The sequence below is a fragment of the Canis lupus genome, chromosome 1 (assembly GCF_003254725.2).
Source record: "Canis lupus dingo isolate Sandy chromosome 1, ASM325472v2, whole genome shotgun sequence".
Taxonomy (NCBI): Eukaryota; Metazoa; Chordata; class Mammalia; order Carnivora; family Canidae; genus Canis; species Canis lupus.
In genome coordinates this window covers 58545192-58570755 of record NC_064243.1, presented here as the reverse complement: position 1 = coordinate 58570755, position 25564 = coordinate 58545192, and the positions used below count along the sequence as shown (strand labels likewise).

At 33.6% G+C, this 25564-nt stretch overlaps 1 protein-coding gene across 2 annotated transcripts in view; it reads left to right on the top strand.

The window, feature by feature from the left end:
• CEP85L (centrosomal protein 85 like) overlaps nt 1–25564 on the top strand; it is a 151535-nt gene that overhangs the window by 75533 nt on the left and 50438 nt on the right. For both annotated transcript variants that reach the window (XM_025422855.3, XM_025422856.3), the window contains exons 4-5: nt 9499–9620; nt 18529–18646. In XM_025422855.3, coding sequence (XP_025278640.1) covers nt 9499–9620; nt 18529–18646 — 240 coding nt within the window. The remainder of the gene's footprint in view (nt 1–9498; nt 9621–18528; nt 18647–25564) is intronic.

Sequence of the window (25564 nt, the reverse complement as noted above, 5' to 3'; positions counted from 1 at the left end):
AAACAGTCCTCCCTTGTTGATGAAATTTCCAGAGAGGAGATTTAGGACAGTTGAGGTCCTTTTGGAAGATCTGCCTTTAGGCAGATAAATGGGAGTTCAGAGAAAGCTTCTCCCAACATTTGCTGTTTTTCAAGTGCCTGTGGCTCAAAATAATGTGTCTGAGTGGCATATTTTGGGGTGACATGTCCAGAATTCCTACAGCCATATTTTGGGGTGGCGTATTCTGCTACCCTTCATTATCAGTTTTGTTCTTGCATTCTTGATGTACACCATTTACTTCATCTGATCTTTTATCTCTTGATTATTTGCAGATCTAAGATAGCACCACAGTGATGAAGAGATACAAAATTATCCCCAGGATATAGTACATTATATCCTCTTCAGTACACTTTTGAGTATTTAAGTATTCTCCCCTAGCAAACAAAGCATTCATTTTCCCTTAGCCCTACTTTTAAGGAAGAGAGAAAAATAAAGTGTATATAATCTCTGTGGTTATTATGTATATATTTGTTTTAGTTGAAGTCTAACATATATACAGTATAGTATATAACTGTATTAATACATATACTATATTTTAGTCTTCTGTGTAATAATAGCTCCATTCTAGTTAAATAATGTATTTGTCCTTGTACACACCACTCAGGTCAAGATACAAAAAGTTTGCCAAATGAATTTAACATGAGCCTCTTTGTATAGCAACACCCCACCCATTTTCACTGGTCTTACTTTTATTATCATTGAATAAGTATTAGGTATGGCTCTTTGGATTCTTTGGCCTTACATAATGTCTCTGAATCTCATCCGTGTTGTTGAGTATCTTTTTTATCGCTGCGTAGCATTATGTTCTATACCTATACTACACTGAAATATTCATTTCTTTGTTGACACATATGGGTCGCCTCAAATTTATGATAAATTCTTTTTACTACTAGTATTGCAGAATAGGATATATATAATTATTTACCTGTAACCATTTTTAGAAAAGTCATCTTTATTGAGATCTTTAATGAACAAAATACACCTTTTTTAAATATGAGGCATAACTAATATACAGTAAAGCTGAACCTTTAAAAATATATAGTTTGTGTTTTGAAAAACGTATATAGTCATGCATCCCATAATCATGTTGTACATTTCTCTCACCCTAGAAAGTTACCTTTTCCCCTTTTGTAGTCAGCACCCAATCCCAGCCCTGACAACCACTGATCTGATTCCTATATAGTGTTGCTATTTCCAGATGTCATATAAATAAAATCAGCCAGTGTATAACCTTTTAAGTATGGCTTCTTTCACTTAGCGTAATGCTTTTGAAATTCATTGATGTTGCACATTATCAAAAAATGTTATCAGTTGTTTCTGTGCTGAGTCATATTGCATTTTTGGGATGTAGAACAGTTTTTGCATCCATTTATCAATTAATGGATTGATACAGTTTCTAGTTTGTGATGATTATTAATACACATTTGTCTACAGGTCTTTGTAGAAAAATGGTTTTACTTCTGTTGGTTAAATACCAAATTCAGTTCCTCATTTATTTAGCTTTGCCCTGTTTTTGAAAACCAGTTGAGCAAGTGAAATAAGTCAGATGAGAAAGACAAATACTGCGTGATGTTCCTTATATGTGTAACCTAAAAAAGCCAAACTCATTGAAACAGACTAGAATGGATGTTATCAGAGACCAAGTGGTGGGGAAGTGAGGAGATGTTGGCCAAAGAGTACAGACTTCCAGTTGTAAGATGAATAAATTCTGGAAATCTGATATACAGCGTGGTGATGATAGTTAATAATACTATATTATGTACTTGAAACTTGCTGGAAGAGTAGATCTTAAATGTTTTCCCCATAGGAGAATAAACATGGTAATCATTTTAGGTGGTGAAGGTGTTGGCTAACTGTAATGTAATCATTTTACAGCATATTTATCAAGTCAGCAGTTGTATCTTAAATCTGTACAATGTTATATATTAGTTATATTTCTATAATCTGGGGGAAGAAAGGCCAATGAGAAGAATTCTTACATTTTCACTCTATGTCAATACTACAGTTTTGCAAGACATTACCATTAGGGATGGTGGGTAAAGTATACATGGGATCTCATTGCATTATTTTTTATAACTGCATGTGAATCTATAACTATCTCAAAAAGTTTAATTAAAAGAAAAGCAAATTGACCAATAAGGTTAGATCTATTTGTGGATCTTTATTCTGTTCCATTGGTTTATCACTCTCATGAATACTGTAGCTTTATATAATAAGTCTTGAAATTGAGTATTGTAAGTTCTTTACATTTCTTCTTTTTTTTTTAGTTCTTTACATTTCTACAGAAGTTTTGGAATCAGTTTGTCAACTTCTAAAAACACCTGCTGGGATTTTAATTGGGATTGTGTTTAATCTATAAATCAGTGTAGGGGCAATTGGTATATTAATACTGAAATACATCTCTCCCTTAAAAGATTTTTTTTGGCAATTCCTTAGTGATATTTTATAGTCTTAAGTGTACAGATCTTGAATATATATTGTTAAACTTTTATCTATTTCATGTTTTATGGATATAAATTATATTGGAAAATTTAAATTTGCAGTTATATGTTAGCATATAGAATTACGATTATTTTTATGTTGACCTTGAGTTGTTCAGCCTTGCTACAATTACTTATTCTAGTACATTTTTAAAATTAGTCTACTAATGTGGTAAGTTGCATTCCTGGGATAAACCTAAGCCATATTATCTGTCTATATCTCTGTGTATTTTAATTGATTTTGTTAAAAGCTTTTTTTTTTGTATTTATTTATGATAGTTACAGAGAGAGAGGCAGAGACACAGGCAGAGAGAGGGAGAAGCAGGCTCCATGCACTGGGAGCCCGATGTGGGATTCCCGATCCCGGGTCTCCGGGATCACGCCCTGGGCCAAAGGCAGGCGCCAAACCGCTGCGCCACCCAGGGATCCCTGTTAAGAGCTTTTATATTGTGATTACAAGAGATGATGAGCTGTAGTTTTCTTTTAACTACTTTTTTATCTGGCTTTGATATTGGAGTAATATTGATGACCTCATAAGATGAGTTGGGAAATGTTCCCTTTTTTGAGTTTGTGAAGATTGGTGTTAATTCTTTAAATGTTTCATGGAATTCTACAATGAAACTATTTGCCTAGAGATTTTTCAGGAGTCTTTTTTTTTTTTTTTTCTTAATTATACATTCAGTTACTCTTCAGTTACAGGGCTAGTTGAATGATCTAATTCATGTTGGATGAATTTTGATAGTTGTACCTTTTGAGATAATACACGTTTCACTGTGTTGTTAAATGTGTATGTGTAGAGTTGCTCCTAATAACTCCCTTCTTGTTCTTTTCATATGTACCGGCTCTGTAGTGATAGCCTCCATTTCATTCCTGATGCTGGTGATTTCTGTTGTGTCTTCCCCCTTTTTCCTTTTTCAGTCTAGCTGGAGCTTTGTCAATTTTATTGATCTTCAGAAAGAATTAGCTTTTTCATCTATTGGTTTTGCCCTATTTGTTTTTCTCTTTTAAACTTAGTGAATTTCTGTTCTTACACTTATATTCTTCTATCTGCTTGCTTTGGGGGGTGTATTTTGTAGTTTCTAAAAGATGGTATTGATTTGAAAGACCTTTCCTCTTTTCTAGTTTAACTGGTATTCTAAATTCTTCTCTTGGTCCTGTGTTAGCTGCATCTCACAAATTCTCATATGTTTTCAATTTCATTCAGTCAAGCTATCTATGTATTATTTAGAAAAGTGTTTTTAAAATAGTGATGCTGTTTTAATGTGAATTTCTGTTTGCTGCAAAGTGTATTGTATTAAATCTTTTTGATTTATAACATGATTTATTATTTGAGCCTTGTTTTGTACCTTTCTCAAAAATTTTTCTTTCACTGTTTTTTCTTAATATTTAGGTGGAAACTACCTGTAAAATTAGTACTTTATTTAATAAGTAGTAGACTCATTTTTGGTAATTGATATTTTCTTAGAAAGTTGTCCATTTCATATGAAGATTTAGATTTATTGATATGCTGTATAAATCACAATACAGTTTAAAGTGTTCTCTGCATAACTAGTTTTAAATATATATAGTCTCATATAGATACTACACATATACATAAGTATATACATACATATATGAGAGGAAGAGATAGTCTCTTTTGTAGCTACTCAACTTTGATGTTGAGAAAGCAGCCATAGATTGTATGTAAGAGAATGAATATGGCTATGTTTCAGTAAAATTTTAGTTATGGACCCTGATTGTTAAATTCTGTGTAATTTTCCTGTATCATAAAATATTTTTCTTTTGATTTTCAGCCATTTAAAATTATAAAACCTATTTCTGGTTTGCATACAAAAAGGTGGTGAACTGGATTTGCCAACCCCTCTTCTACTTAATTTTTCTATTTCAGAAGACATAGTATAAGATCGTCATTGTGATTGTGGATTCATTTGTTCATTTTTAAAAACATTTGGTTTATTTAGTAATCTCTATATTCAGTGTGGAGCTGAAACTTATGACCCCAAGATCACGTCACATATTCCTGCGACTGAGCCAGCTAGGTGCCCTCCTCCATTTATTTTTAATAGTTTTTCTTCATATGAGGTTTACTGTGACTATTTTATCATCTTGGTGAATTTGCTTTTTACCAATATAAAACTTTCTCATTTTTAAATTTTTATATAATTCATCTAAGGATTTTAAAAAATTTAACCATTTTTGGGGTTATGATTTTATGATACCCAAGAATGATATTGCTATTCCTGCTTATATTTTGTTCGTGTTAGTCAGTATTGTGCAAGAGTCTGCAAACCACATTAACTCCTAATCTACAATAAAACAAAACGTTAATTTTTATCTTGGGATTGATTTTTTTCAATAACTTTCAGTGCAAAGGTTTCAAGGCAGTTTTACTTGGTCTTTCTTCTTGCACATTTGTTGATGTTCTAAAGCTAAGATAGTGCTATCCAGAACTGTAAAGTGCATTTGTGTATACTCAAAGTTCCTATTGTGTCATTGTCAGGGAAAAAAGCTGTTTTGGGTACAGTGTGTGGAAACTAATAGTTGATACTAATAAGATTTCATAATTTATCTTCAACTTCTCAAATACATAATTAGAAGATAGTTCTTACCTTATAAATAAAGGGGAGGAAGGATTTAACATGTGCTGACATATTACATTGGCAGTTTTTAAAGAAAAACCTCTGAAATGTGGCACCTGGGTAGCTCTGTCAGTTAAGCATCTGCTGTCAGCTCAGGTCGTGATTCTGGGGTCCTGGGATTGAGTCTTGCAAGCCAACCCTCTATCCCCACCCCCACTCAATGGGAAGTCAACTGTTTCTCTCCCTCTACCTCTCCCCCTGCTTATGCTCTTTCTTTCTCAAGTAAATCTTTCTTTTAAGGAAAAAAACCCCACAAAAGAATAACCCATGAGAGACTCTAATATGGAAATGTGAAGAACCAATTTGAACATAATCTAATTCCCTTCTTACTCTTCAACCCTTTGTTTTAGAACTTATAAAATGTGTTTTCAGGGTAGATAACAATCCTATGCTATTTCTGTCAGATTCTCTTTCAACCTTGCCAAGACTGAAGTCTGAACTGGTATAGCTTATAACAAAAATAAATTTTCACAGTTGTTCCTTTTCTGTGTATCTTTAGTAAAAGTATTGCATCGTTTATATCGTATGCAAAATCATAAAGGTACTGTGGCTACCTTGCTCTTTGAGACTTTATAATATGATTTAAAAAAATCTTTTAAGAATCTATTTCAAGTTGCATTTTATAACTTTAATATAGATTTATTACATAAATATATGGGCTTATTATAAAAGCCTTAGATGAGAAATGTCTCTGTAATTGCCATTTTTAGTGATAGTCAGATAGAAACAATTTAAAAATTACTTGTAAGCTCACCTGCATCATTGGGTTGTGTATCAGATTTTGTTCTCCTTTTTAAACTCCTTTTTATGAATTAGGAGTTTTGTTTTTTTTTAAGATTTTATGTATGTATTCATGGAGACACAGAGAGGTAGGCAGAGGCACACAGGCAGAGGGAGAAACAGGCTCTGTGTAGGAAGCCCGATGTGGGACTCGATCCCAGGACCCCAGGATCACGCCCTGAGCCAAAGGCAGACCGTCAACTGCTGAGCCACCCAGGTATCTCAGGGTTGAAGTTTAGTAAGGAAGACTATCATACTGCTGATTTGGTAATTCTTTATATATTACCTTTTTTTAAAAAAATGAGATATAATTGACATTTAACATTATATTAGTTTCAGGTGTATAACATAATGACTTAGTATTTGTATATGCTGTGAAATGATCACCACTATGTCTAGCTACCATCTGTCACCATATGAGATTGCAAAAAATTTTTTCTTAGAATGGGAACTTGTAATATTTATCTCAGCACCTTTTAAATATTATTGCATCTTAATTATAGGGGAAGACTCTCTTTTCTTCATTTTCTTTATTCCTATTTGCTCAGTTTCATAGCTCAATTTTGACTTATTTTGTTTCCCAAAGAGTTTATTTAGATCAAGGGAGCTACAAATCAGAAGAATAAATTTTCATACTTTGTTTTATGTATACTCATAGAAGTATCTGGCAGGTACCTGTAGCAGTCCATTCTGCCAAAGATTCAAGTGCTATAAACCAAGTGGTATTATAGTTATTTGCTTTTCTCTTGCAAACCTATTTTTTTCTTTCTCTTTCCTCTGTCTTTTCTTGATGCCAGTGAGTGTTTCAAAATAAGAAAAGGCTTCTCCTTAGAAAGTTGTCAGCCCTGGGGAAATTCTTTAGCAGATGACTTATAAAGAGTAGAATAGTTAATGTCTTCTTTATAAGATCATCATCTGTTGCCTGGGCACTTTTTGTTGTTGTTGTTGTTGTTGACTTTTTTGAGCTGTGGGCACTTGGCTTACTGAAATAGGCACAAGATACAGGAGGTAAAACATAGCTTCATATATTATGGCATTAGTCATTACCACATGATGTGTGGTAATCAGAAATGGAAGAACCTTTTTTAGATCTTTGGAAGAGGAAACTATAGATCCTTAAGGTACCAGAGAAATTTTTTGGTTAGGTATGAGAACAATATACAAAAACCAGTATTTAAAAGATTTTTCAACTGATATCAGGATATCGATCAATGTATAACTCAGTATATATTGAGCTGTATAATCACTTTTAGTCACCAAATAAATGAAATATTTAGTGTTGTAAATTATAGCACAAATGGTTTACCAAATCATTCTGATAATTTCTAAATCTTATATTGAGTTTTGGAATTGTTGATATGGTCTTTTATTTTGCTTAGCTTTTACTAATTTTAATGAATTCCTACTTGAGCTATAACTTGACAAAATAAATTTCATCTAGTCACTTATCCACTAAATTGATAGTCATTAAGTAGCATGGACTTGCGGTAAGTAGAGACTTTTTCATAATACCATCAATATTGTTTATGGTGCTGAATCCTATCTCAGTTCCTAAGAGTAGTTACTTTCAAAAAATTTTTTCAGCTCTTGTGATATGAAATGTTCTGAATACCTTATTTAGGCCATAGTAGAAGCGGTGTAACAATGTGGAACTTAAGAGCACATGCTCTTTTGTTGGGGTGCTGAGGTTTAAATCCTTGTACTGCCAACTAAATATAAGCTGATAGGTAGTGTTGAGATGGGAAAATTTTGGAAGATTGACTAGTGCAGTGCAGGGAACCAAGCAATCAGAAAGGATGCCATTTATGGATGGAGCATCTTGAAAGCCCCTTTTAATGCCAAGAACTCTGTTGGATAGTGGAGAGGAGCTTCAGAAGGTTTGGGGATCAGTAGTTATCAACCACAGTAAAAACACTCTTGTACTATAGCAACTAACATATCTGTGCTAGGGCATACGGCTGAATATCAGGTTGGGTTGTAATGTAGGCAAAGGAAAGAATAAAATTCAGAGACAGGATTTCTGACTAACTTGCCCCTATAACACTATGTCATTTAGTGTTAATCTATTTGCCCCTATGGTAAAGTTATATACCCTCTTATCTCTTGTTTTCTATTTTTCCTACTCTGTTCATCTTGTTTTGTCTGTCTTCTGCCTGAAACATCCTATCCTTGTATTAGTTGAAAATCATCTTAGAGGATTAATCCAGGACTAGTTGATGTCATAAAATTAGTAGTTTATTCAGAAGTAGGTCTTACCAGTAGCATCTTTGGAAAACAAAGGATAAAAATATCACTGCACATTGGAATCTTCCTAAGTTGCTTTGGAGTGTTCTGTAGGATTACTTAGCTTGCCAAGGAATTCATGTTCCTACTTGATTTACCAATTGTATTAGTTTCCTGCAGCCGCCATAACAAAGGATACAACTGGGTAGCTTACACAGCAAAAATTTATTGTCTCACAGTTTTGGAAGTTAGAAGTTCAGAATCAGCATGTTGGCTAAGTTGGTTCCTTCTGAGGGCAAGGAAGAAGAATCTGTTTCAGGTGGTTTCTGGTGGTTTGGGGGCAATCTTTTGTGTTGCTCGGTGTGTAGATGCATCACCACCATCTCTGCTTTCATCTTCAGATGTTTTTCTTTCTTTATTTCTTTACATAGTCTTCCTCTGCACATATTTGTGTTCAAATCTCCTCTTTACATAGGACACCAGTCATTTTGGATTAGGGTCTACCTCAATGACTTCATCTTAACTTGACTATATCTGTATAAAGACCCTATTCCCAAAGAAGATTAAATTCTGAGGTACCTGGGGGTTAGACTTCAGCATATCTTTTTGAGGAGACACAATTCAATCTATGACTACTAGTATATTAAGGTTTTCTTTTTTGTTTGTTGTAGTCATACGAATTTGAAGAAATCTGCCATATTGGTTATTATCAGTGTTGAATTCATTGTAAATATTTGAAATTTCTTAAATTCTAAGCAGGTTTTTTCTAAATTATGTAATTTACACTGGAGGCCAGTAATCACCCATCCAGATTATACTTTGTTAAAGTCATATTGGGTATAAATGTGTTGACTATTTTGTAAAAATATTTTTGCTTTTGAAATTTTAATATAAGTAAATGTGATGTGATGGATGACAATTTGAAGCCTGCATACTACAGGAACTATTTTTATTTTCTTGTGGAAACCTTTCCTGTGATGTTTGTCTAGTCTAACTATGGTACATTTCCTTCTTCCTTAGGCAGTGAGTGGTTACTCTCTTATTTCCAGAAAGCTTCCACAAGATAATGAGAATAATATCTTATTTATAGTATTACAATAAGCCAGATTAAATATTCTGTTGTCACCAGTTCATAGACTTGTACTTTTACTTCAGAACTTCCTTGAAATTCTTCAAGTTATGTTGTATTCACAAGTGTGATTTCAGATAGTCTTTTAAAAAAATTAAAGGGAAAATTCTCTTTTTAAAATGAGAAGCATTGGGAAAATATTAGATGATACTTAAATATTCCCTTTAGACACTTTTAGTATACTAATAGTGTAAATATATTTGTGCAGGTTTTGTCCGGATCGTCTCGTCAAAGTTATTCACCTTCTGGCTATCAGGATTTCAGTAAGTGGGAATCAGTGCTGAAAATAAAAGAAGGACTGCTAAGGCAGAAAGAAATTGTAATTGATCGGTGAGTCTTTTTTTTAAGTACTAAATATTTCAGACATACAGAAAATGTAGATTACTAAAACAACCTTTGTATCCATTACTTAGAGTTTAAGAAATCAAATCTTACAAATATATTGATGTCTCATGTCTGTCCCTCCCTCAGCCTACCCTAGTTAAGAACCTTTGTGAGAACTGAGGACTGGTCTGTTGGTCTTTCTGTTTTCTACCACCCTCCCATTTACATTAGAGTAACCCATTTGGAAACTCCAGTCTTTTTTATACATGTAGAAAGTTAGCTGCAATGCTAATGAGCTATCAAGGCTATAAACTGTATCTTTGTGTTTTAAACTTAGAAACTATCAAATTGGAAAGCTACTTTAAAGTGCTAATATTTTAACTAATGTATGTTATGTTAGATCTGAAGAAGAAAAAAAATTTAAAAAAAATCTGAAGACACAAAAGCTATCAAAATCAGGGATGTTTAAAATTAAATGACTTACAGATAAGCATTTGAGAAATTTGGGGGGACGGTCCAAAAATTTTGCATTTTTGAGTACTAAAGCTCTGAAAAACAAGTTTTTATACTTAATAGAGTCTCCTGATTATTTTGAGCAATAATTGTTAATATTAATTATATTATTCTGGATGTATGTTCTACATAATTTATGTATACTTTGGAGTCAACTTGTGTACCATGGTGATGGGGGAAATCATTTGGGGAGGCTTTTTTTTTTTTTTTTCTGCTAGTTACTGCTTATTTTCATGTGCTTATTTGAGATTAAAGTAGTAGACATTTTAGCCTTAAAATTAAATCCGAGTTGAAACCACTAAATATATTTAATAGTCAAAATTTCAAAAGATTTCACTTAGAAATTTACCAGTATTAAGCAGAACCTACTGGAGTATAAACTAGAGTACAAACATCTGAACTTTTTCTTCTCTGCTGTGTTCCCAGCATCTTGAACAGAGCCTGGCACAGTATATGCTTAATGCTTGATACTTGGTGAGGCAGAAGAGAAGGACTTGATAGACAAGTTAGCCAGAGTAAAAAAGCCATTTTGATTTTAGGCTGACCCTTAACCTAAAAATCAGCAAGCCATAAAAGAATCACAGGACCTAACTCAGGAAATACCACAAACAATTCATCTATGATAGTTAGAAATGCATATAATTACAAACATAATCTATTGAAAATATATATTTCCCAACTTTTTATACTATAGAAGGATACTAAGGAAATAATCCAAAAATAATTCAGATTTCTCAGTTTTGCAGTTCTTTATGCAGTCTCATTCACCTCTGCAGTGCCCTTCTTATAGCTAGTTTTAGAGTATGAGGATTTAATGAATGAATGCATGTAAAAGCCCTAATACTGCCTCATGCATGGGTGCCATTAGCAAATAGTAGCCACATATACATGATTTGTAAATAACGGTTGTTTCTGTAGAGCTTGTCTCTCCTTAGCAGACTCCAGACCCCCTCACAGAAGAGACTGTTTCTTGACATTTCATTACTCATAATAGGTCTTCACCAGCATTCATTCAGGAGAAAAAGCTTCATTTTAATGGCAAAGAGGTTAAGGTTGCTGGTTAACCTATGCTGTTACTGATACTGGTAGTTTAATGGTCTGCACTTTGTAGTTAGCTTTTGCTGTTGGATTGGTCAGATAGAATTTAGAAGTAAGTCAATGCACTTGAGACTGATCCAGAGAGGAAACCCTTACACCTTCTGCAATGACATAGGGAGTTAATGTGATTAGTAAATGACACTGGCAGTGTAGAGGGGAATTCTCATTTTGTTATTACTTGCAATGTGCAGTATATATATTTATTTAATTGTGTGTGAAAGTAAAATCATATTGTAATTGTACTAGTAAGCTTTTAAAATCAGTAATGCGTTCTTTGGTATAGTGTGGATGCTTTTTTATTGAATTCATAATGTCCTTCTAATTCATCTGCTAAGATTTATGATCAGATTTCTCAAAGCAAAGCTAAGATGTACACACTGTAGTTATTAAAATTATTGAAACTCTGGCTTTACAAATTTGATTGGTTAACATGAGATTTTGTTCATTTTTCTTTGAGAGGGACCCCATAATGCAAGAGTAGTTATTTTCTATCACTGGTATTGAAGTGAGATTTGATTATTTTTATCAGCTAATTTGAGCATTTAGATACAGTTTTAATAGTTCATTTCTATCTAAGTTATTTTGATTGTTTATAACTAGGCACATAGTATTTTAGAATTAATTTCTAAATCCACAATTGACTATTGAACAATGTGTCGGTTAGGGATCTCAACCTCTTGCACAGTTGAAAATCCATGTGTAATTATTGATTTCCCAGAACTAACATACTAATGACCTGGAGCCCTACTGATAACATAAACAGTCGATCAGTGCATGTATTGTATGTTTTATGTATGATATATTGTACTCTTATAACAATCTAGAGAAAAGAAAATGTTATTAAAATCCTAAGGAAGAAAAATACATTTAACAGTATTCTGTATTTATTGAAAAAAATCTGCATTTAAGTGAATCTGTGCAGTTCAAACTCATGTTGTTCCAACAATCACGTGTATTCTGTTTCAGTCCCACCTACTGCACTGTAATTCAGTTCTGACCCTACATGCCCTGAGTTAGCATCAGACTCCACAGCTTTAAGGGCATATAGCCTCTAACAAAACTGTGTAATTTCAGATACCAGTTTGAAGGTGGCTTCCCCAGGCCACTCACACTTCTAACCAACTGCCTACAAATCTAGCTGGTTCCCAGAATTTTTATTGGAGTTTCATTGTGTAGACATGATTGATCAAATCACTGGCCACATGATTGAACTCAGTCTCCAGCCTCCTCTGTGTCTCAACCATGGAGGTTGCACTGGCTCAGGTTCACAACCTTCTAGTTAAATGGTTGGCTTTCTGGTGAACAGTCCCCATCTTAAAGCTATTATCAAGGGGCCATGAGTTACTTCATTAGGATAAATGCACGTGTTCCAGGGGCTCATGAATAACACACCACACCACACGGCAAGGATTCAGTCTCCTTCCCAGGAATCAAGAACAAAGGCTCTTTCTCTATTATTGATTCTTCCTTATTTACAAAACCTTAAGATTCGTAGATAAATGCATAAGAATCCTTTTAATATACATTGGGAGTATTTTCAAGCTAATACACTTAGCTTTGTTTGGCAGGGCCACCTTTGGAGAAATTGAAAATTCTGACTAGTTCAAGAAAAATTAATACAATCATCCTCTTTCCATCAAATTAAAAAATACTAACAGTGTATTTAGAAGTACATTTCAAAATTAAAGCCCAGGGCCATATTTACTATTGTCCCAACATGTGTGAAAGCTGATTTTGGAAGCTAAGGGTGAGGAGACAGCTTCTTCAAAACTGTTTTATCCCTTGTTTATAGTACTATAAGTAGTTCGAAAATGTGAATAATATCCCTTAAGTGAATAGGAGATAAATATCCACATGGTTGTTAAGTTTTTCCTTTTGTGTGCCCTCTATTGAAACAGGTTGGGAAAAAGGAAATGCATGGAAAATTAAAAGAATAAAATCTCATTGGTCTTTGTTTTCCTATTCCAGACCTTTAGCCACCTGTACCTTTATTTCAGCCCCTCTCTCTTTTTAATATGGTAATGAATGCGGGGTGTCTCTTTGATAATCATTTCTGATAAATTATTTAAGATGGCCATTGAGCATAATTCATTTGGTGGTAGTATCCATAATAGCTTTAAAAGCTATTAATTATTTTAAAACTCACAGTAGAAATTTCCAGAAACCAAATTTAATTAGAAAAGGAAAGGAACCCTCTCAAAAGGAACCTGCTCTAAACCTGTCTCTAAAGATACGTGCTTTTTCATTTTTGTATTTTCTCAGCTAGAGATTGAATTTGTACATACTCTTATTTGCTCCCTGGATCCGGGACGGGATCACTGCAGGTCTAGCTGGGTCCAGTATTTCCTTGAGTAACATAGTTGCTGTAGCAGCTCCTTGATTTTTCAGTTTTGACTTAATTTTTTTAAACCTGTTTTCTGATTTATAGAGGCCATATTTACTAGGTATTTGACCTGATTCCTTTCTTGAGTTGTAGTGGCAGTCTTCATTCTGGTCAGGATCTCACCATCTGTTTAATTCACTTCCCAGGCAAAAGGGATGACTGGGACTTGGGTACCCAGAAGCATCTCCTGCTCTCACCTTTTTAAATTTTTTTAAATTGTGATGAAAACCATCACATAACATGAAATGTATCCTTTTAACACATCTTGTATGCAGGACAGTTTTAGCTTTATGCATAGTTTTTTACAATAGATCTCCAGAACTTTTGCAATTTGCATGACTGAAACTCTGTACCCAGTCAGTAAGAACTGCTTGTTTTCCCCTCCCTCCACCCCATGGAGACCATCATTTTCTACTTTCTGCTTCTCTAAGTTTGATCGCTTTTTTTTCTTTTTTTCCCTTTTGGTATTGTAGGGGAAGAAAAAGTCAGCTCTTTAGAGTTCCTTTGCTGGATCTGGAAATTAAACTGACACAGATTAACAGTAGAAAAGCATACAAATTTATTTAATACAAGTTTTAGGTGACTCAGGAGCCTTTATATGGAAGTGAAGACCCAAAGTGACAGATTTGATTATTTTATGCTAGCTTAGTTGAAGAATGAACAGTCATGGAGGAATGTGATAGGTTAAGGAGTATGAGGTAATTGTATAGTAAACTAGGGGAAATTTAGCAAAGCTTGCTTGGTCGGATTTTTCTTTGTGTCCTTTAATCTTCAGAGATGGGGATGTACCTTTCTTTTGGGTTTAGAGAGGGCACACACACACACACACACACACACACCCCTTGAGATTTTTGTGATCTGTTTATAGAAGAAGGGCAGGGGTGGGGAGGAGGTCTGAGTGATCTTTCTGCTTTTGCTATTTTCTTAAACTCCTTTGGCTTAAAACATTCAGTATGCCAAGATGCCACATTTTGGGTTAGCATTGTCCTAAACCCCATTAAATTTTCATATAAGTGGAATCATGTAGTATTTGTCCCTTTATGACTGCTTACTGCACCTAGTGTAATGTCTTTAGGGTTCATCCATGTGGTCGCATATGATAGAATTTTCTTCTGTTTTTTTTTTTTAGACTAAGTAATAGTCCATTGTTTGTGTGGGTCTATGTGTCATATATCTTTATCCATTTATCTGTAGATAAACATTTAGATTGTTTTCATCTCTTGTCTACTGTGAATATCACCTTTGTTGGTAGAAGATATTTTTGGCTGATATATAATTCCTGATTGGCAGTTATTTTCTTACAGCACTTTCAAGATATTATTCCATTGTCTCTGGTTTCTCTTAAGAAGTCATCCCACAAGTCTTATTACTGACAGATTGAATGCACTCTTTATTATTTTTTTTGGATTTAATCATTTTTTCCATTTGTTCTCAGCAGTTTTACTATAACGTGCCTATTGTGGTTTTCATCATATTTGGTATTCTTGGAGATTGAAGTAGTTCTTGATCCCAGTTTCATGTTTTTCATCAATCTTGGAAAATTCTTGGTCTTCATCTCTTCAAATATTTTATTTCTTTCTGTTTCTGCTAGGACTGCTAATATAATATGTTAGATTCTATCACTATTTCTCATGTCTTTTTCTTCTTTTATTAAGAGAAGTGAAGGAAAGTAGGAAGGACAGTGACTTAAATGTTTAACTTAAGAAGACCAGTTAAAGGAATAGTTAAACATGAAAGAGAACAAAGGAAATACTAAAAATAAGAGCAGAAATTAATCAAATGGATAAATTGCTAGTTCTCCTAATTAAGGGAAAAAGAGAAAGACTCAAAATAATTAGTAAAAAGTAATATAATTATATAGAGAAAGTTTAAATCATTGTCATAAACTAGTATCAATAAATATGAAAACATAAAAGAAAATGAATTTTAAAAGAATACCAATTGACTCAAAAAAGAAATAGAAAACTTACATAAACCAATAGTGTTCAAGAAATGTAATCAGATGGCGTTAACTAGACTTATTGAGGCGATCATTCCACAATATATACACATCAGTATGTTCTACACAGTCATTGTTATACACCTGAAACTAGCATGGTATTACATGTCAATTTTGCTTAACAAAAGAAGAAATATAGTCAGCAATTACAGTTTTAGACCCAAATGATTTTAGAATTAAGATTTGCAGAACTATGTCATCATATTTAAAGTGTGTTTTTTCGGTCAGTAGCATATAGTTGAATCTTTCTCTTTATCCATTCTGACAGTGTTCACTTTTTAATTGTTATTTTAGATCATTTACAGTTTGTAATTATTGATATGGTCGAGTTTAAATCTCCCTTCTTGCTATGTGTTTTCTAATTGTCCCATCTGTTTTTGGTTCCCCCTTTCTTTCTCTTGAATTAGTTGAGTCTTTTTAAAAATAATTCCCTTTACATCCTTTGTTGGCTATTAGCTATAACACTTTGTTATTATAGTAGTTGCTGTAGCGTTTATAATATACATCTTTAAAGTGCAGTGGTCTACCCTGAAGCAGTGCTATACTGTTTCATGTACAACATAAGAATCTTATGAAAATATACTTCCATTTTTCCTCTTTCTGTCTGTGAGCTATTTTGTCATACATTTCACTTCTAGAAAGACTATAAAACCCACAGTACATTGTGCCTTTGTTGGTTTGTTTGCCTTACACAATCTATTAAATTTTTTAAAGATTTACCTAGTAAGAACAGTAATATATTTGCCCATGTAGTTAACATTTTTGGTGCTCTTCTTTCTTTTGTATAGATTGGGTTTTCATTCCATGTTGTTTTCCTTTGGTTGGAGATGTTCCTTTATTGTTTCTTATACTTGAAGTCTGCTGTGATAGATTCTTTCAGCCTTTAAGTTTTCAAAATCTGTTTCACTTCTATCTTTGATATTTTCATTGGGTGAAGAATTCTAGGCTGATTGTTTTTATTTTGCTTTAAATTTACCTTGGGTAAAAAATTCTTTAGCTTGAAAGCTTCAGTCCCTCCTTCCACTTTTTTAGAGATTCTAATTGCATGTTTTTATTGCTCTGTCTTCAAATTTCCTAATCTTCTCCTGCAAATTGTGACCTGCTTTTAATCCCATTAAGGATAATATGTATGTTTTCTAAGTCTTAATATAATCAGTCTTTCAGTTTTTTGAACATATGAAAATAATTAAACTACCCAATATAGTGTCTTTGTCTATTCTATCATCTGTTCTGGTTCACTTTCAATTTATTGGTTTTTCCTCTTAGGTTATATTTTCCTACTTCTTTGCATGACTAGTAATTTTTGATCAAGTATCAGACTTCATGAATTTTAACTTTTTTTGGATATCACGTATTTTGTATTCCTGAAATCATGCCCTATGAATTAGGAAGTTTTCCACGGTAGCATTTGAAAAAAGGCAGGATTCTAGGCCCATACAAGCCCCAGGTACTGTCGCTTTAATCTTTTTGGTTGACCATCACGTATCTCTCCCCCACTCCCCACATATGCATGCTAAGTAGTTTCCTCATGTGTTTATTCGTTAGTACTCAGTGGAATATTCAGGGTGACTTTGCTTAAGTTGTCTTGGTTTTTCTAGTATCCCAGCTTTGTCTTTTCAGCTCAGAGAGAGCTCTTTACCTGAAGCAGTAGGCTCTGGCAGTCATAGAGCTCACCTCATTTGTTGCCCATCTCCCAGAAGTCACTGTTCCATTAAGAGTAACTGTGCACAGTGTCTTGAGAGTTAGAGGTCAGTGCCTGTAACCCCCACATTGCTCAAGTCAACTGTATAAAGGATACATAAAGACAGAAATAAAGTAACTTGATTAAAGTAAGCAGTAAGCTGCTGAGCAAAGATTTGAACTTCATGGTATCTGTTTCTAACATGAAGTTATGTTAAGGAGAAATAAATGTCTGAGCTATCCAAGGATCCAAATTTGTCACCAAATTCTCCATCATTGGTGATGGTTATGTGTAGACTGTGTAACCTAGGATTTTGTTGAGAAGATGTAGGATAGAACATCAGTTGGGCTAAACAATATGAGAATACCTTTCATCCATGACAATGAGATTCTTAGAGTGTCAGTGGATATTTAACTGTTAAACAGAATTTGTATGAATAAAAATAATGGATTTTAAGGTAAAGGCATTCCAAACTGAGGACATAACATTTATTATATCAGGTAACAAGAAAGAAAGCAAAACACATCTTTGCTATTATCTAAGAAGAGTAATCTTTTTTTTAAATTTTTTAAAAAATTTTTATTTATTTATGATAGTCACACACACACAGAGAGAGAGAGAGAGAGAGAGAGGCAGAGACATAGGCAGAGGGAGAAGCAGGCTCCATGAACCGGGAGCCCGACGTGGGATTTGATCCCGGGTCTCCAGGACCACACCCCAGGCCAAAGGCAGGCGCTAAACTGCTGCGCCACCCAGGGATCCCTAAGAAGAGTAATCTACAAAAAATATTATATTTTATAAAATGCCAGAAGTACTCAACAGTATAAGTAAACTTTTTTTGTGTTCCATATAGCTCATGTTTCTGTGATTTTTATTTTTTTATTTATTTAAATTTTTTTTTTAACTTTATTTATTTATTCATGAGAGACACAGAGAGAGAGAGAGGTAGAGAGAGGCAGAGACACAGGCAGAGAGAGAAGCAGGCTCCATGCCTGGAGCCTGACATGGGACTTGATACCGCGTCCCAGGATCAGGCCCTGGACTGAAGGCGGCACTAAACTGCTGAGCCACCTGGGCTGCCCAAGGTTCTGTGATTTTAACAAATTCCCTATTAAGAGTGTCAAAGTTGATAATACTTTTAACTTTTACATCAAATTATTAGAATAGTTAAAATTCTGTTTTCAACAGTCTCTTAGAAAAGCATATTCTTTATAATGTCACCTCAATTTATGTTTTGCAGGCAGAAGCAACAAATTACTCACCTACACGAGAGGATAAGGGATAATGAATTACGGGCACAACATGCCATGTTAGGACATTATGTAAACTGTGAAGATTCTTATGTGGCTGGTTTGCAGGTAAGAGAGATTTTTGTAGTTGTTATTTTATTAATACAGCATGTGTTAATTATATAATTAGCTGTAAGATTAGGACGCATTTTTAATTCATTCACATGGTTCATATTCATATATATATAAAATAAAAGATGTCCAAGAACTGTCTTCCAGACATCCCGTTCACATCCCATCCCCACACACATACAGAAATTACTGTTATCAGTTTCTAGTGTATCCTTCCAGAACTGACGTATATCACTAACAGATATAAATGTGTTTTATTCCCGTATCTTCACAAAATGTATCAAAATACATACATTACCCAGCACCTTGCTTTTTTCCTTTATAGTACATAAAATTATTTAAAATACAAGGATTCAAAAAGCAGAAACAGGCTCATCAATACAGAGAACAAACTGATAGATGCCTGGGGAATGGGCAGAAAGGGTGAAGGGGAGGAGGAGGTCCAGCTCTCCTCTTACGGAGTGAATAACTCATGGGAGATCAAAGGTACAGGATAGGGAATGTAGTCAGTGATACTGTATTAGTGTTGTGTGATGACGGATGGCAGCTGCACTGGTGGTGAGCATAGCATAACATACAGACTTGTTGAATCACTATGTGTACCCCTGAAACTAATGTAATGTGTCAACTGTACTTCAGTCTTTAAAATGCAGTGATTATTTCTATATCTTTACAAAGATAGCCTCCCTTTCTTCTGCTTTCATAGCTGATTGATTTCCCATTTTATGGAGATAACATAATTTATTCATCTTGTCCCTACTAATCAGACTTTGGGTTATTTCTACTTTGGAGCTACTATAAATAATGTGAAGAATAACCTTCTATGAGCACTGTTTTGCTCATATACAAATATTTTTGTAAGTTAAATTCTCAAGTGAAATTTACAGGTGTATGAGTTGGTAATTTTTATTGAAATTATCAAATTGTTTTTGTGTTATCGGATTGTGAAGATTTTTGCCTTTCTCTGGTAGATTTGTATATAGGGTAGGGTGGGGGAGTTCTCTCCATGATTTTTTTAAAAAATAAAAATTGTGTAAAATATGTATAACATAAAATCTACCATCTTAACCATTTTTTTTCATCTGAACTCTTTTTGAGTATACAGTTTAGTGGTGTCAAATACATTTATAATATTGTGCAACTGTCACCACCATCCATTTTCATACCTCTGTATGTCTTATAAAACTAAAACTTTGTGTCCATTAAACAATAACTCCTCACTTGCCTCTGCAACCCCTTGGCAACTGCTGTTGTACTTTTATTCTCTATGATTTTTATTACTCTAATTATCTCATATTAAAAAAAAATTGTACAAGGGGATCCCTGGGTGGCTCAGCGGTTTGACGCCTGCCTTTGGCCCAGGGTGTGATCCTGGGGTCCCGGGATCGAGTCCCATGTCGGGCTCCCGGTGTGGGGCCTGCTTCTCCCTCTGCCTGTGTGTCTCTGCCTCTCTCCCCCTCTCTATGTCTATCATGAATAAATAAATAAAATCTTTTTAAAAATTGTACAGTATTTGTCTTTTTGTGACTGACTTATTTCACTTAGCATAGTTTCCTCAAGGTTCATCCATGCTGTAGCATGTGTCAGAATGTCCTTTTTTAAGGCTGATATATTCCATTATGTGTGTATACATTTTGTTTTATCCATTCATCTGTTGACACTTTGTTTGCTTCCACATTAAACAAATATTTTGTTTATTTATTTGAGAGACAGAGAGCAAGAGCGGAGGGAAGGGCAGAGGGAGAAACAGAAGCATACTCCCTGTTGGATGGGGAGCCCAATGCAGGGCCAGTCCCAGGACTCTGAGATCATGACCTGAGCTGAAGGCAGGCAGGTACCTAACCGACTAAGCCACCCAGGTGCCCCTGTTTGCTTCCTCATTAGCTATCATGAATAATGCTCCTATGAACTTTTTATATTTATTTGAATATGGGTGTATAAACATCTCCTGCAGACCCTGCTTTCAATTCTCTAGAGTATATATCCAGAAGTGGAATTGCTGGATCATATAGTAATTGAATTTTTAATTTTTTGAGGAAGCACCATACTGTTTTTTTCCACAGTGGCTGTAACATTTTGGATTTCCATCAATAGTATACAAGGGTTCTAGTTTTTCCACATTGTCACCAACCCTTATTACTTTTGATTTTTGATAGTAGCCACCCCAATGGATTTGAGGTGGAATCTATCTCATTGTAGTTTTGGTTTGCATTTCCTTAATGATTAGTGATAAGAGCATCCTTTTATGGTTTATTGGCTATTTGTATATCTACTTAAGAAAATGTTCACATCTTTTGCCTATTTTTGAATTGGTTTGTTTTTGTCATTATTGAGTTTTTAAAGCTTTTTTATGTATTCTAGATATTAACCCTTTATCAAATATATGATTTGCAAATATTTTTTCCTATTCTGTTTATTGACTATTTTCTCTGTTGGTGGTGTCATTTTTTCATGTACAAAATTTTTATTTCTTCAAGTCGTTTGTTTACTCTTTTATTGCCTGTGCCTTTGGTGTCAGTATCCAAGAACTCATTGCCAAATTCATTGTCATGAAGCTTTTGCCACATGTTTTCTTCTAGGAGTTTTATAGTTTTAGGTCTTATGTTCAGGTCTTTGATCTGTTTTGAATTAATTTTTGCATATGTTATCAGATAAAGATTCAGCATCATTCTTTTGCATGTGGATAATCCTGTTTTCCCAGCACCATTTGTTGAAAAGACTTCCATACTGAATGGTCTTGGCATCTGGTAAAAAACATATGATTTTTACATATATATGTCTTTTGTTATCTTGTACCACACTGTTTTGATTACTGTGGCTTTTATATTAAGTTTTGAAATCCAAAAGTGTGAGTCCCCCAGTTTTGTTCTTTAAGATTGTGTAAGTTATTTGTGGTCCTTTGAGATTCTATATGAATTTTAGAGTTTTAGGGTTTTTGAAATTTAGGGTTTTTCTCTTTCTGAAAAAGAATTGTGATTTTGATAGGGATTACATTGAACCTGTAGATCACTTTGAATAGTATTAACATCCTAACAATATTAAACTTTCCAATCCATGAACACGGGATGTGGTTCTATTAATTTATGTCTTCAGTTTTCTTTCAGCAGTGTTTAGTAGTTATTACACAAGGCTTTTACCTCCTTGGTTAATTGCTAGTATTTTACTCTTTTTGTACTGTTGTTAAATAGGATTGTTTTCATAATTTCCTTTTCAGGTTGTTCATTGAGTGCATAGAAATGCAACAAATTTTTGTGTGTTGACTTTGTATCCTAATACTTTGTTGAATTCATTTAATAGCTCTAACAGGCTTTTTGTGGAATTTTTAGGATTTTCTACATATAAGATTGTGTCATATGAACAGAGATGGTTTCATGTCTTCGTTTCCAATTTAGATTCCTTATATTTCTCTTCCTTGCCTATTTGCTCTGGCTATAACTTTCGGTATTCTGTTGAATAGAAGTAGTGAAAATGAGAATCTTTGCCTAGTTTCTGATCTTAGAGGAAAAGCTTTCAGTCTTTTACCATTGAGTATAATATTTGCTGTGGGTTTTTTTCTGTATAGTTTTATTTCATTGTGGTGTTTGCTTTCTGTTCCTAGTTATTTGTGTTTTAATCACAAAAGAATGTTAAATTCTGTCATATGCCTTTTCAGCATCAATTGAGATGATTGTGAATTTTTTTCCTTTATTCTGCTAATGTGGTATATTACATTGATCAGTTTTCACATGTTGAACTATGCTTGCATTCCAGGAATAAATCCTACTTGGTCATAGATTATAATGCTTTTAATATACTGCTGAATTCAGTTTGTTAATATTGTGTTGAGGATTTTTGCATCAAAGATAATTGGTCTGTAGTTATAGTGTCTTTGTCTGGCTTTGGTGTCAGAATAATGCTGGCTTCACAGAATGACTTAGGAAGTGTAGTTTCTTCTCTTTCAATGCTTGAAAGAGATTGGTGTTAGTTCTTTGTTACATGTTTGATAGAATTCATCAGTGAAGCCATCAGGTGCAGGACTAGGGCTTTTTTAGGGGGGATCTTTGATTACTGATTCAATCTCTTAATAGATAGGTCTGCTCAGATTTTGTTTCTTCATGATTTAGTCTTGTTAGGTTTTATGTTTTTAGGAATTTGTCCATTGCATATGGTTTATCCAGTTTGTTGGCATACAGTTAATTGTTCACAGTACTGTTATAATCTTTTTTATTTCTGTAGAATTGATAGTTAATGCCATTATTTTCATTTCTGATTTTAGTAAGTAGAGCCGTTTCCCTTAGTCCATCTAGGTAAAGTTTTGTTGATCTTGTTTTTTTTCAGAGAACCAAATTTTGGTTTTATTAATTTTCTCCATTGTTTTTATATTCTCTATTTCATTTATCTCTGTTTGAATCTTTATTATTTCATTTCTTCTGATAATTAGGTTTTATTTAATTTCCAGCCCTTAGGTTGCAAAAGTTAGGCTATTGATTTGAGAACTTTCTTGTTTTCTTCCTATGGTTTTAATGTTTTTCTTTTGAGTGATGTTGAATTTCTTTTTATATACTTAAGTCCCATTCATATTTCTTTTTTGTGAAATGTCATTTCATATTGATACTTTTGTTTTTTGCTTATTGATTTTATAAGCCCTCACACATGAAAGAAATTAGCTTTTTGTCTATAATTTGATTTGAAAATACATTTTCTGAATTTGTCATAATATTTTCTATTTGTGTAATTCTATTTTTTTTCCTATATCCATTATTTTCTACCATGAAGTTCCTCTAATCCTAATGAATGTTTTATAAATAAGTCCTATCATCACTAATGGACCCAGTTAAGAGATTACTTAATAAACATCCACTGTGTTAAATTATGAGGTCGTGAAGGTGAATAATAATTCCTACCTTCATGGATCTCAAACTATATAAAAGGAGAGACCATAAGGTAAACATGTTTTTTACTCATTCCTTCAAAATTTTTGTTCAGTATGGGTAAGGCAATGTCTAGGTGCAAGAAATAGAAATGTGAATGAGGTTGTTTTTACCACTGAGAGTACAGCTAATGGGAACACAGACATATAGGGTATAGGAGGTCTTATAACAAAATTTATATGGCTGGAAGGGTGACTTTCCCCCAGTTATTATTCTTTTTAAGAATTTTTCTTAAAATTTCTTTATATGTTTTTCTATATAGACTTTATATTTGGCTAAATGTTTATTTCCAAAACATTAATAGCTCTTGGCATTTTATTGGAATCAAAAGTGAGGACTAATAACTTCATGGAGGTATATACTTTATTTATGGAAATTTTTTTATTTCTGGAATTAAAAAAATCATTGTAATTGGAATTTTTTCCCTCCATTGTATTTCCAAACTTCTTTTTATATATTAAAGGAATTGGTATATTAAATTTAGGAAATATTGAAGACTCAACTAATTTTCAGACTTACTTGAGGCAGAAGCATTTAACAGAGATTGCAGCTTGCTTACTTTACTCAGTAATACATCAGGTTATCTCATTATAATGTAGTCTAATCTGTTAGTTCTATTCCATGATAGTAAGGCTCTATGGTACAATAGTGTACAGTTATTTAAAAGTGGTATTTCTGTACTATGTAAGTAGTATAATTTGCTTTGATAACAGTTTTATAGAACCATGCAGTTTCTCTATTTAAACTGTTTTTTTCTGAATAAAGGGTTAGCTTGAATTATACAATTATTACATTACCAGAAGTGTATGTATCTTAATATGTATTTGAAAGCTGAAGAAAATGTTTTTTGACACAGAATTAGGCCAGTAGAGGGCTCTCCAAGTCAGTCTACAAGGACATATAGAAGTAGCTGGAGGGATATGGAAAAGGGGGCTGTAGAAAATATTAGAAGAATTTTAAATTATGTGGAGGAGTTAAAATATTGTCAAGAAATTAGAATTCAAAAGATAAGGCCAATTAATAAAAGGGAATACAAGGAAAATCCTAAGTATTAAATGGATAGCATAAATATATGGGATGAACTACTTTTCAGTAGATAGATACAGAGAGCTGAAAAATGGCAAGTGTTTAAGAGAAACAAGAGATGTAACAAAATTTACTAACAAATGAAAAATTTTTTGGTGTGTGAATAGTGCTTTTATTAATTGAATAAATTTGACATGTAATGTGTAAATTTAAGGTGTACAGCATGCTACTTTTAACACATTATATGTTAATGTAGCTATTGCATTAGATAGTTATAGAGTATGTTATTGTCCATATTCATTATACTGTGCATTAAATGTGTATGGCTTATTTACTACTACTTACAAGTTTGTACCCTTATACACTATCACTCTAATCTCCACCTCCCCATCTCCCATCTTTTGGTAACCACTGTTTTACTTCCTGTTTTTTACAGGTTTGACTTTTTTTAGATCCTTACACATAAGTGATACCATATGGTACTTCTCTTTCTCTGTCTGACTTATATTGCTTAACATAATGTACTTAAGGTCCATTCATGTCATCACAAATGGTAGGATATCTTCCTTTCTCATGGCTGGATAATATTCCACTGTGCATATATACCCTATCTTTTTTATCCACTGATGGGCCTGCGGGTTGTTCCCGTCTTTTAGCTATTATGAATAATGCTGTGATAGACATGGGAGGGTATACATATTGTCAAAATCCTGTTTGCATTTCCTTTGGGAATATACCTAGAAATAGAATTGCTGGAATAAATATAGATCTATTTTATTGGTCCATAGTGGCTGGACCACTTTATATTCCCACCAGTGCTGTGTAAGGGTTCATTTTTCACCACATCCTTGCCAGCATCTGTTATTTCTTGTCTTCTTGATGACAGTTATTCTGACTGGTGTGACAGGGTAGCTCATTGTGGTTTTGGTTTGCATTTTTCTGACTAATGATGTGGAACATTTTCCCATGTGTCTGTTGG